Raw genomic sequence first — 12,276 nt, 5'->3', positions numbered from 1 at the left:
AATCAGAGCCTAATATTCTGATCTGTATCTGCACTTTGCCGCAGTTTCTCAGCGAACTGCAGTCGCTCGTACCACCGAACTCCTCAGTGTTATTAATTGCAATAAAACTTATCCATTCTTACCATAGGGTCATGGGGTATGTGCATGGGGTAAGCTGGCTGTGCCAAATGGGATGGTGCGTAGCCACTGTACGGAGGTTGCACTCCGCCTGTGCTTCCTGTCCATGGATCACCAGGGCCCGCTCCAGGTCCGTTGTCATCTGAACGAGAATAACCATATATTAATTGATTTTTGTGACATTTGCGTGGTAATTGAGAAGATGAATGGATGGATGGACTAGCAGCCAAGTTTCTAAACACAGTTTCCGATGGAGCACGAAAATTGATTGTCGAGTTATTGAACCTAACGATACTTTCCAAACGAGTTCGTTCTCTTCAATTGGCAAACCCCATCCAACTCCCAATTTGATGGTAATGAAATTGAAAATTTGAAAATTGCAAAGTTTACTTTGTTCTTGCACCTATTATCGACCCACAGGATCAGTTCTATAGTATCACCTTTCTGTCTAAGCAGCGATACGAAGTGAAAGAAGTTTAATAAAAATTACGAGACACATATAGTTCTCTCCGGCAGGTTATTGTACTTCTTTAGAAAGAAAAGTAATATTCCCCGCACACGGAACATTTAATATTACATATCGATCTCCGAAGCAGCAGTCTTTGCCGCGAAACGGATAGACGTAAATGGTAGGTAGGTACAGTAGAAAAACAACTTCGGCCGAAGTGTCGACCATTTCTTTATTTCATATCACTTCCTCGTTTATTAGTATATTCTACTCAGTTTACTTCACAACCACTTCTACGAATAACAGTTAAAATAAAAAAAAAAAAAGGAAAGGGACAAAGCTGGTTGTAGGATGAGGTGGTGCTTACAACACGAGGTAAATGGTATTATATATGAATGGAAAAGGATGAAGCTATAAATGAGATTAATGAAAAATCTGAAGAGAATAATTATACACTCACCAAGATAATAGTGGTCGGCGTAGAGTGCCGCGGCTTTTGGGGAGGTGTACCTTGGTGAGTCCTGACCGAATTCGTCGGAGCCATACTGAAAGCAGATGAAAAATATCCAAAATTTTAACAATCACATCGGTCGATCTATCGTTATATAAAAATGAATACATTTTTCTCATGAATTCAACCCAAGGATCAGCGATCGATGGATTTAATTATATTTTAAGAACAGATGTTCAAAAACTGATCATCAATCCTGATATCTTTGATTTAAAAAAACACATAAAAGGCGCAGATATTGTACTTATGGAAATTATCGTCAAATCGAGAAAAAATACAAAACGCGAAGAAGTTGAGAGATACGAAACTTTCACAACTTCCAACTATTTCCACGATGAGATAGTTGCGTGCATCTTCGATTAGCATTTTATCTGTGTTATACATTACGCATATTTAGCCGAGTTTTGGTACCATTTTATGAGCTCCGTAGCTGATCGGATACACGAACATTTTAAACCTGCAATCGCAAACACAGTGTGTGTGCCTATCTCGAATGGATTAATTTCTGACCGCAAAACTTAGGATAAAAATGAAACGAAAAAAACGAAAAAAAACGAAAATATGAATAAATAAACACCGATCACCGATAACGAACAATGTTTATACGTTAAATCGGGACGGTAACTTCTGTCCCATGTCACACAAAGGTTTCGCCCGCATCCGACGAAGGGTAAGGCAATACTGTCGCTTCAAGTATGCGACTCTAGCTCAAGCCGCCTCTCTTAAAGGTTCCAGCATTTAACATTTCCTCTTCCGTTCCGTATCGCAGTGTGGTTGCAGGTTGATGTCCCAAGAGTCATTGAGGTGGAGAGGGAGGCGTTGTCATGTATCTCTTCAATTTTTTGTGCTTCTTTCGGTTTTGTTTGTTTCAAGTCAGGACGACAAAGTCAGCATAGCTTTCTATTTCATGGCGTTATTTCATGGCGTTATTTCATGGCGTTACCGTCGTCGGTGTCTAGTCAACGAATCGATGATCCCGTAGTCTCGTCACCAAACCCGACAGAAATCATCGTAATTCATATATTAAGACATCACGGAAAGAGATAAATTGTACTTCAACACCTACGTAAGCAAACGGCGATACCTATATTACAATATAAGAACGTCCGACCGAACGGAATCCTAATATTACGTCGGGTTCCGTATCTCCTCTTTCCCTCGGGGTCAGCAACGTCAGCGATTTCTTTGGCAATATAACTGTCCGATAGAAGCATTGATTTAGACGTCGGGACATCGAGCAACGTGTCGTCCTTTCTTTCCTATACTAACGTAGGTCGCATATAACTCTTGAGGTTCGCCATACGGCCAACGCGACAAAAATCTGACTACAGAGATTGGCGTGAGGTCGGAATATCGGAACGAGCAAGAGAAATACAATCGCAACCCGCTGTGAATATCCACAAACTGCGGTAATCGCGCAGCGTAGATCAGGGTTTGTTACATCTGTCAATTTATGAAAAGACGGACAAATAATGAAATGAATGAATAAATAATGACCGACGAGTAGTACGAGCATCGAAGAGCAATTAAAGAGTACGGATAATAACGGAAAAAGAGTCGAGTCTAACAAGAGAAAAAAAGTCGGAACGGATCTTGCGCCGGAGGCATGTCAGTACTATGCCTGTACATACGTCTACATCGCCCGCATGTGAGTTGTTTCACATATCTGTACCTACATAGGTTACAATATAGCTATACAGAGGTGCACCTGCCGTCTTAAGATCCATAGATCATTCTGTGTCTAACGGTGATAATATTGCGAGTTTTTTTTTTATTGTTTTCTCCATCCGTCCTTCTTTTTTATGCAAACCGCAAATAGGTATACTTTAGGTATACTATTGATTCGCGAGTACCTATAATGTGGTCATACATACATACGTACATAGATATAAAAACAGAATGATAGATCTGATGATATTGACAGTGTGAATTTATTCAACATATTGTACGTATATCTCACATGTATGTGTGTATTGTCTTATAAGTCGGGGCATTCTGCTCGTTAATAAAAACTTTCTATCTCTCTCTCTCTCTCTTTCTCTCTCTCTCTCTGTGTATGTGTGCTAGCGCGCACGTGTCGAAGAGCGCGAGAGAGACACGAAATGTCAGTCGCGCTTTTTCTTTCTCCGTATCTCTTTCTTTTTCTATCGTGCCGTATTTGATACACCTTTTAAACTTTATTTAAATTCTATTACGATTAACGACCCGAACGAACGATCGCGCGTTGACGAGTCAAAAGTTTGTTGTTCCTTTTTTCCTTCATCTATTTCTTGTTTCTCTACCTCTTACCCTACTCCCCTTCTTCTCACTATCTTTCTCCCTCATTTCCTAAATGTAATACAGACACGTGCACGGAAACAGCTTCTTAATTGTTTGTCGACCTCGTAGAAACAATCTGCCTATCTCTCTCTTTCTCTCTCTCTCTCTCGAAGCCAGGGAAGATGACCAAATAGTACGAGACAAGTAAATTAACCTTGCATTAATTACCCAAGAACCTCGTAGCTCTCTTAGCCGTGTTCCCGCCGAGACCGTACGAATGTACCGACCAGCGCAGGTGTCTTATCGTTAAATTTCATCTTAGCATCGCGGCTTATAACCTATTACCTATACACACACTTCTTTGCCCGTATGTTTTATTATACCGCAGGTATAGAGGTATATGCTGTTGGTATCCATACAGTGTCACACCCGTTGAACCGTGGGAACTCAGCCAATAACGCGTGAATAACCGTTTTCCCGGGTAATATACTTGTGGCATTAGACAAATAATGGATCATCTCGTCGCAGGACAAATTCAATAAGCATCGACTTATAAGGTATAACAATTTCATGATTCACGTCTGACAACTATGTACCTATAATTTTCTGCGCTTCGTACCAACTGCACACCACTCGATTTTTCATCAGGCATATATATATATATATATATATATACATAGACGACGATTGTTTATTGGCAAGTATGTCAATCCGCGACGACGAATCTTAATTTCGTGAAAGTCGGGGTATAATCGACCTGGACCACACTTATCCATCTTCTAAGCACACGTGCCTGTACTATATACCTGATCTAGGTATAGTCGATTGAATTTCTGATCGCGTGGCCTTGAGTGACGCGTGTATGACCGACACCACCACAAAGGTTTCTCATTTATCATTTACACACCTATGCAAGTGTGGACTTTTTTTTTTTGTTCTCCTTTTCTTTCTACCTTTTTGCAACACCAGTGGCTGCAGAGAGGTTCTTCGACTCTCGAGTAACGCAAACCGTATCTATAATAATTTCCATAATAACAACAACAACAACAACAACATATATCTATACGCGCACAAAATGTATACAGCAGCGTTACAAGAATCGAATTGCTCTTCGTTGCAGCAGTGCGGCGGTTCATAATATTACCGTAACGCGTTGATCTGTAGTGCAAAAACAAAGTGCAACGATGCATACACCCTACAGTACTTTTTTTTGTACCCGACGTTCGAATTTGTACCTGATATACGCATGGAAAGTGAAAAAAAAAAAACAAAATTAAATAAACAAATAAAATAATTACACAGAAACGGAAAAAGAAAAAACAGGCACCGTGAAAAAAAAAAAAAGAAAAGAAAAAGAAGCATTAGAATGAATGCTCGCTAGGCAATTACAAGGTATAGTTATTATACCACTCACGTTACACTCGATCCCTCCCCCTTACGGCGTTTATGCAAATTACCTCCATCTCATTATCCTCCTTCTTTTTCCCTCTTTAATTATTCTTCGTCTTCTTCGTACGAGTCTTTCCATTCTTTCCTTCTTTCGTTTCTTTTTTTTCTTTTCGCCCCAACCGGCTCTCGTCAGAAGTTTCTTACGTTATACGGGCGGGTCGTCGTTGCCTTTTCCCATGCACGGGTGTCCAGCTATAAGCAGCCTGCACCGCCAGACATTTAGATATACGGAAATGTACGTGGATGGATATTGCGTGTTGCCACTTCCCGATGTATATTCGTGTAAGGTACAGACGTATATTTCCGGTCAGTGTTGCCTTCGGTGCGTTTCAACGGTCACCCTCGCGACACGACACCACCTCAAACGTATTACAATACACGAGGAATGGATGTATGCGAGTTACGGTTAACAGACAAATTGAGACGTTCTTAACCCCTTCACCCCCACCCACCCACCCACCCACCCACCGACTTTTGCATACACGTTTGTATACTTATAGACGTACGTATAACAAACGCGGCGAGGAAGGTAACCTGTTGATTCCGCGTGGGCACGCGAGCTTCCCACGCCGCAAAACATACAATACGCCCCCCCCCCCCCTTTTTACGTTGCGGTATACTTGTACGTCATATGCAACGTCAACTACTAGAGCTCCCCTCCCCACCTTTCTGTCACAAATTTCATCCCTCATCGAACACCAGAAAAAGATTCCGGACAAGTGCGAGTAGGACTCGCGCCCTGAGGGTTCTGTACAAACTTAGTTATTATTTTTTGGACTTTTTAATTTACTTATGCTGTGAGACATTGCTTCTTTACAAATTTCATGATTCTAGGGCAACTGGAAGTATCGAGATATGCGACATGAATGGGCGTATATTTTCATCGCGTTGACTTAGAAGTTTGAATTTTTTACACCTCCAAGGGACCGTAGATATTAGTATTTGATATTAATTTTAACTTGATACCTCAACCCGTTCCTGAGAAAAACGGTCTTTACAAACGGACAGCGAAGCGAACCTTATAGTGAAGTTACGAGGGTTCCCCTGAAAACGTATTAAATAAATATGATCAACGCCAGGAATTAAGGATTCCGTACGAATTCGCTGTTCAATTTTCATAATCGCTGATATACGTCAAGAAGAAAAGAGACGTTCGTTCGTTCCGAAAACATTTTACCAAGCTGCATGTGATGAACGGAGCGAGGTATAACCGCGGTACAACAACCGGCTCTAACTATATCCATGATTATCGTGTTGCAGTTAGTAACGTTATCGTAACGATTCATGCTAAGGAAAAACCTACATTATCTCGCAATTTAGAAACTGTGTGAAATTCAGTAAATCGTAATGAAACAAAACGTACTCACATCTTGCGATTCTAGATCCTTCAAAATCATTATGAATATAGAGCAAATACTGATTTTTTTCACAACGTTTCGTTACGATAACGTTACTAACTTCAACCTTGTCCATGATTACCCTTATAGGGTAAATGGTGACTTGTGTTGCAGTGACGCGATAAATTCAGCACGGGAAAACTGCGAAAGAACTTATACGATTAGCATCGTCGTTGTCGATTATGGTGCGTCTCTTTCCTGCCACGACCCTCGACCTTCGCATTCGCGGCCTTAGCAGCGAATCTATATGGCCAGATATGCGGTCGTATACGCGCGGTGGGTAATCTTTGGAAATGAGACAAGAATAAGATAAGTAACCCTGAATGATCCCTGAAGTAACGCTGATGCCGAGTGCAGCAGGTGCGCAACGACTCGAGATCGCGCGACGCGTCATTCGTATATTATATTATACCTACACATAGGTATATTATATGTACACGTCATGCGTGTAACTAAACGGGTATAAAATATGAACAAGTCTAATTGTAAGCATACCGGGTAGTGATTCTGATCATACGATACCGCAATTACCGACATACGTTTGTACTAATATATATTTGCAATCGCGGTGTTGAGAAGAAAAGAGAAGAAGAAAGAGAAACAAAAATAAAATAAAATAATAATAATAATTCAACATCGAGGTTTAGTTACGTCGCCTCATTCCCACAAGTATTATTTTAGTCGACAAAATGCACAGCAGAGTAACGCGACTATAAGTCCTGACTCTACGTAGTACGTCGTTGCACATGGAGGTATACCTGCTAGAAATATATATATATATATATATATATATATATATATATATAAAAGAGGGGAGAAGCCAAGGAGGTGAAAATAGGGTGGGGGGAGGGAAGGCGGACACGTACGGCCGTATAAGTTGTACGTACCGCGGGCGAAGGAGTAAGTAAGTATGTAAGTATATGTAAGTAAGTAAGAATAAAGTACACCTGGCCGATTCTCACCTTGCTATACAGTCAGACCACGTATCAACGACTAGCGACTAAATATTGTACGCGTAGCGATTGTCAATTTCTTTTTTTTTACACCGCAAGGATCGTAGAGAAAGAAGAGATTGATGAAAGGAAAAGAAAACAACGAACAACAACCACGTACAGAAATTAACCAGACTACCAGGAAAGTTACACAAAATAGCGATGACAAAGTTTTCATCGATTTTATGCACTACGTGACAGTTTCATGAGAGCGTTCATTGCGATCGGCGATAATTCATCGGTATTAATCAGACAACAGAAGTATCTTCTCTTAGAATACCGCGACGATTGATTCAGCGATGATGCAAGATTAAAAAAAAAAAAAAAATATGAGTTAAAATAAAATTTAGTAAAGCTCGTAATAATCCGTCATTATCCTACACGCATCGTTATCTACACCTTTGAAATTCTCTCGCATCTTTACTACCAAAACGCCGTTCGATTCTTAATGTCCCAAGCCCACGTGCCGCTGCATTGAACTCCGTGAGTGTAGCTCGGTATAAATCTCTCCACCGAATAATAATATTCCGTATTAGTAAGCGCATTGAGCATCAAGCAATCATATTAAAAGAATCGACGCGCCCTCGCATACCGAATCTTGACGTGATGCGTGGCTTGCCTACGCCCCGCAATATCCTTTGAGAATCGCGTTGGGGTCTTCACTACGTACATACTACGTAAATTCATACACCTCTCGAAAGGAGGGTGGACGCGTAGACGCGAAAAATCGTCAAGGGTAAAATACCAAAGGGTGGGTATTCGGCAACAGTGTATAGTTAGAGCGGAGGTCAAAACTTGGAAGGGTAGGAATTAGTAGAACGACTTGACACGACAGTGGCAGTTTCAAAAATCAAAATTTCGAACGGTTCATCTTTCGTTACTTTATTTTCACACGTTTGAAATTTCGATATGTTCGTTCGATTATTCGAAATATTGACCCTTCCAAGTTTTGACCCCCACCCGGTAGGTACAGGGAATCCGCATCGTTGAAGCGGGACTTTTCCGTGTCTTTGAAAATTCATTACGCAGGTAGGCCAAGCGAATGGTTACAATAATTTAAATGATTTTACCCCGCTTTCCTGTCCAGTGCAGCAGTACTGTTTCCAATAATTCGCCGACGAGTTTGTCGATACGCTGCAACCCGCGCCGCCGGTGATGATCGGCGATACCGAATTGCACAGCTGGGTCATCGGAGACGTGACGACGACACCGTCGTGATTCGTCCGACGTACGAGGGTCGCGTGATCACTGCAGTTACTGTAAGGAACGTTCCCTCCAGAACTTTGCGGACAACCGTGGAGAGTTCGATGATTGTGGTTCTCGATACTTTGGTAATGTATTTTGTTATCGCACCGCGAAGCGGCAGCTCGATCCACACGGACAGTCGTCGGAATGTCGTCATCTGCGTTGTTGACGCGAAATTGGTAAAAGTCACGGGCAAGTTTACCCTCGTCATCTCCAGGGCCACGGAAGTCACCGAGTGCAAGCTTAAAGCTTCGCTGGTGGTTGATCATTTCGAACCCTGGATGTACCTTTGTACCAGTTGCACAACCCTCCTCAACACCGCGATAGCTGCGATCCATAATCGATTCTCATCTCACCCCCGACTCTCGTTTCGATCACACTTCATGCATATCGTACACTCGGAACGATTTTTTTTTGCCAAAACTTATTCGTGTCCATGCAACGCTACTGTTTCGACTTGGCAGTGGTAGACACTTGACTCCTCCGGGATGACGGCGTAGGCAGAGCGGGTTATTTTTAATATTATCTTGAACACCTAGTCGACGAGTCGTTACCTCGTTACACGCGTAGAAATTTCTCGCGGGGAAAATGGTATCGCGCACCTCAAAACGCCGAACTGCCGGTAAGATTGATAGTGAAACCGTGAATCCCCAACGAGTATCGGTGACTCGAAGTTCGGATTCGATAGAAATGTGAACGGGGTGGTGGACCTGCGGCGCAACGCGGTGAAATAAAACAGTTGGTTAGCCAGCTATCTAGCTTGTGGTGCTAAGCTGACTGGTTGGTTGGTGACTCTGGATCGGAGAGACCGAACGAAGCCGGACCGAAGTCCCCACCAACCAACTTGCGTCGCGGGAGAGAGAGAGCCAAAGAGAGAGAGAGAGAGAGCGACCAAACCCGCGACACGAGTAGGACGTATGCATCGTGTATGTACCGCATGCCAGCCAACCAACTCGCGGGAGATGTGTAAGTCTGAGGTGTATCTCATCCTCGAGAGAGTCGTCGTCGTCGCCGTCTTTGACTTTGACGCGAGACAGTAAGGTACGGACAGCGCCGACTGAGGATCGGAATAAAATGTCCGTCAAAGTAGCGAAGTATCGTCCCCGTTGAGCCACCGTCATTCGACGATCGTCACGTTCCTTTGGAGATTACGTCACTCGAGGCGTTGAATGTCTCCCGTCTCATCTCCCGAGGAAGCTTCGTCAGCCGGTCAAGAGTCGAAGACGGCAAATCGACGAAAATGGATGTCAGGTAATCAGAGCGACGGACCGCGGTCGTCTTACACGGTAAACGGTAGGTAAGCAAATATTAGCGATTGTACGATTATGAGGATGATGCAGAGGCCGATTACGGAATTGTGCCAATTCCAGATCCTCCTAGCCGCGACTTCAGGGACGAATTCACGCACAGCTGACTGTGTCCCTTCATGGCGTACGAAGGCTCCGTTCCTATGCTCGACGAGCATCTGCTACCTGTTGCTTCTTCCCGCGGGCAGTTTTTCCTCGGATTCGCTGCCGCCGCTGCCGGGCTTCGGAACCCCAGCAGGCAGCTTACCAGCAGTGGCTACGCGACTACTTATACTTTACTCAGCTAGCTATTAATCTACTCAGCTCAGGCTGTTTACCCGGCACGTTAGAGTTGGTCGGTTAGTAACTGCGCCTGCAGTGTTTATACAGAAGTCTGCTTGCACAGGTACGAGTTATTAGTTAAACAACGATTCGACGTCAGCGACTATTAAAGTAGTCTCACGTCTTCCGCCCAGGATATTTACCCTACTGCTGAACAATTTTAATTCTTTATTTGTCTATTTACACGTTTATCTTTTCACTGACATACGATACTTATTTGGCATTGTACAAAAATGAGCAAACAATTCCGGATAGTTTGAGAACTTTTCAAGAATATTATAACAGATATATATATATATATATATATATACACACACACATATATTCAAGTTAACGTGGAACATATTCGGTATTCTGTTATGCCTCTTACAATATACCGCATCGTCGTAATTAATTTATCGAACACCCCGAGCGATCAATCAAAATGACTAATAAATTAATCGATGAATCGTGTACAGCAGGGACAGCAGCTCAAGTCCGAACCGCAACCTGAGTTCAGAAGACTACCTTGATAATGGGTAAGCAGAACACGTATCGACGTAATGATACATACCGGGACTTGCCTGGCTGGCAATCAGTTCTACGCACGTTGAGTATTAAAAAGTCATGCTCGTCCAACGAGCCGATGTGCTCGTTTCTCTGTTAGCTGCTTAAGTGACGTTTTTATTATCTTCTTTTTTTCATTATAATTGTATTTAACACACGATACCGACCGAGAATTTTCAAAAAAATAAAATAAAATAAATAAAGAAAAAACCAACCTTCATAAGTTACAGTCTATTTCTTACCTACTTCTCGTTTCTACTCTGCAAAGTCAGCTCGAATGAATGAGAAATAGAAGAAAGACATGGAATATGCTTAGGGAATAGACGTCATCTGCACTGTCGTAATCATTGATCTTTACCAGCTCAATGCACGCTCGATGGGCAGAGAGAGAGAGAGAGAGAGTGCGAGTGACAGTGAGAGAGATAGAGGCAGATATATATATATATATATATATATTAGGACTGCAGACCGCATTCGCGAGTCAAGGTAGTACGCGACGTGGTTTGTCAGGTATCGAGGAGGGAACTGAGAGTGAATGCGCGGTGGTATCTTACTATACCTACCTATATACCCAGCTAGACTGCTTGACGCCGAGGGAACAACGACGCCGACGTGCCGCGCCGCGTCGAGTAGAGGATGAACGTCTTTCAGGAGGCACGGCTGCCTGCCTACGCAACACGGCACGGCACAATCTCTGCATATCGCCGTAAGTGCACGCACACTTTTACCTGTCTTCTCATTCTACGTCGAAATTCTTAAACGTATCGGCTTGTTTTACCAGTACGCGTGAGCCATACACTCCGCTGGAATAAAAAATCACTTTATACGGTGGATGGGTAGATTTGCGATTTTCACTATGAGATCCTCTTCAAACACAGACCGTTGAAAATTTATATTTATATCGTATTACGCAAATAAGTGCGCTATACGTAGTTTCGATAATTAGAAACGTATTTTTGGCTTTTGGCGCTGAACCTGCGCGATCCCGCGGTCAAACTGTATACATTCTGAAAAAGAAAAAAGTAAAATGGAAAGAAAAAAACCCCGGAAGATATAAATATACAGGAAGAAGTTCGAAGACCCAACAAAATTTCCAAGCAATGGTATTTAACGACATCTTTTTATTACGCGACAATCACCGCTACACATACCTACGTATACGATATAAGGGAGGAAAAATGAAGAGTAAATCGCAGACTGTATTGTACAAGAATGGATTGTGTCAGGTTAGGTATACGTGCCAATCGATACCAAAGTAAGAGGTATACGTATAGGTATTAAGTACGAAGCTGGTGGTCTGCGGTAGCAGGCCAAGAGTAAAGGATCGACAAGACAGGAGAGAGGAGAGGCGAGGAGAGGAGGGAGACGAATTTTTCTCACCAGTTTATAAAATGAAAGGGAGTTGACCTCTGTAGCGATTCGCGCTGCTCGCTGCTGCAACGGTCGGTTACAATATACGTATACAGTATACACTCTGCATTACACGCGTATCCTGCAACACTTACACATGCGTCGTGTTAATTTACGTACTTGAATATAGAGAATAAATGCACACTCGCCTCCCGCACGCGCGCAGATCTTGCTGCAAGGAAATAATAACCGGACGGCTGCGCGGCGGTCGCGACTATAATACAAAATTAATATAGTACACGTACATGTATTAACACACATAGTGCGAGAGACT

General features: G+C 42.6%; 1 protein-coding gene and 1 long non-coding RNA gene across 19 annotated transcripts in view; one reads left to right on the top strand and one right to left on the bottom strand.

Moving 5' to 3' along the window:
• Window positions 1-12,276, bottom strand: part of LOC124181063 (transcription factor 12) — an 82,518-nt gene that overhangs the window by 12,220 nt on the left and 58,022 nt on the right. For 15 of the 18 annotated variants that reach the window (XR_006870374.1, XM_046567221.1, XM_046567223.1 and 12 more), the window contains exons 1-3: window positions 8,244-8,930; window positions 1,026-1,110; window positions 123-259 (exon numbers count right to left, since the gene is read on the bottom strand). Coding sequence is in view for 17 of the 18 variants with exons in the window: in XM_046567221.1 (XP_046423177.1) it covers window positions 123-259; window positions 1,026-1,110; window positions 8,244-8,756 (735 nt within the window). In the remaining variant the exon portion in view is untranslated. Of the gene's footprint in view, window positions 1-122; window positions 260-1,025; window positions 1,111-8,243; window positions 8,931-12,276 lie in introns of those variants that run through there. The other 3 variants (XM_046567230.1, XM_046567236.1, XM_046567237.1) reach the window with 1 other exon arrangement.
• LOC124181068 lies at window positions 9,165-10,763 on the top strand. Its single transcript, XR_006870376.1, has 3 exons — window positions 9,165-9,715; window positions 9,789-10,110; window positions 10,505-10,763. It is a non-coding gene; the product is annotated as an uncharacterized LOC124181068 (long non-coding RNA).

This window comes from Neodiprion fabricii, chromosome 4 (assembly GCF_021155785.1).
Source record: "Neodiprion fabricii isolate iyNeoFabr1 chromosome 4, iyNeoFabr1.1, whole genome shotgun sequence".
Classification (NCBI taxonomy): Eukaryota; Metazoa; Arthropoda; class Insecta; order Hymenoptera; family Diprionidae; genus Neodiprion; species Neodiprion fabricii.
This window is presented reverse-complemented; position numbering and strand designations above follow the sequence as displayed.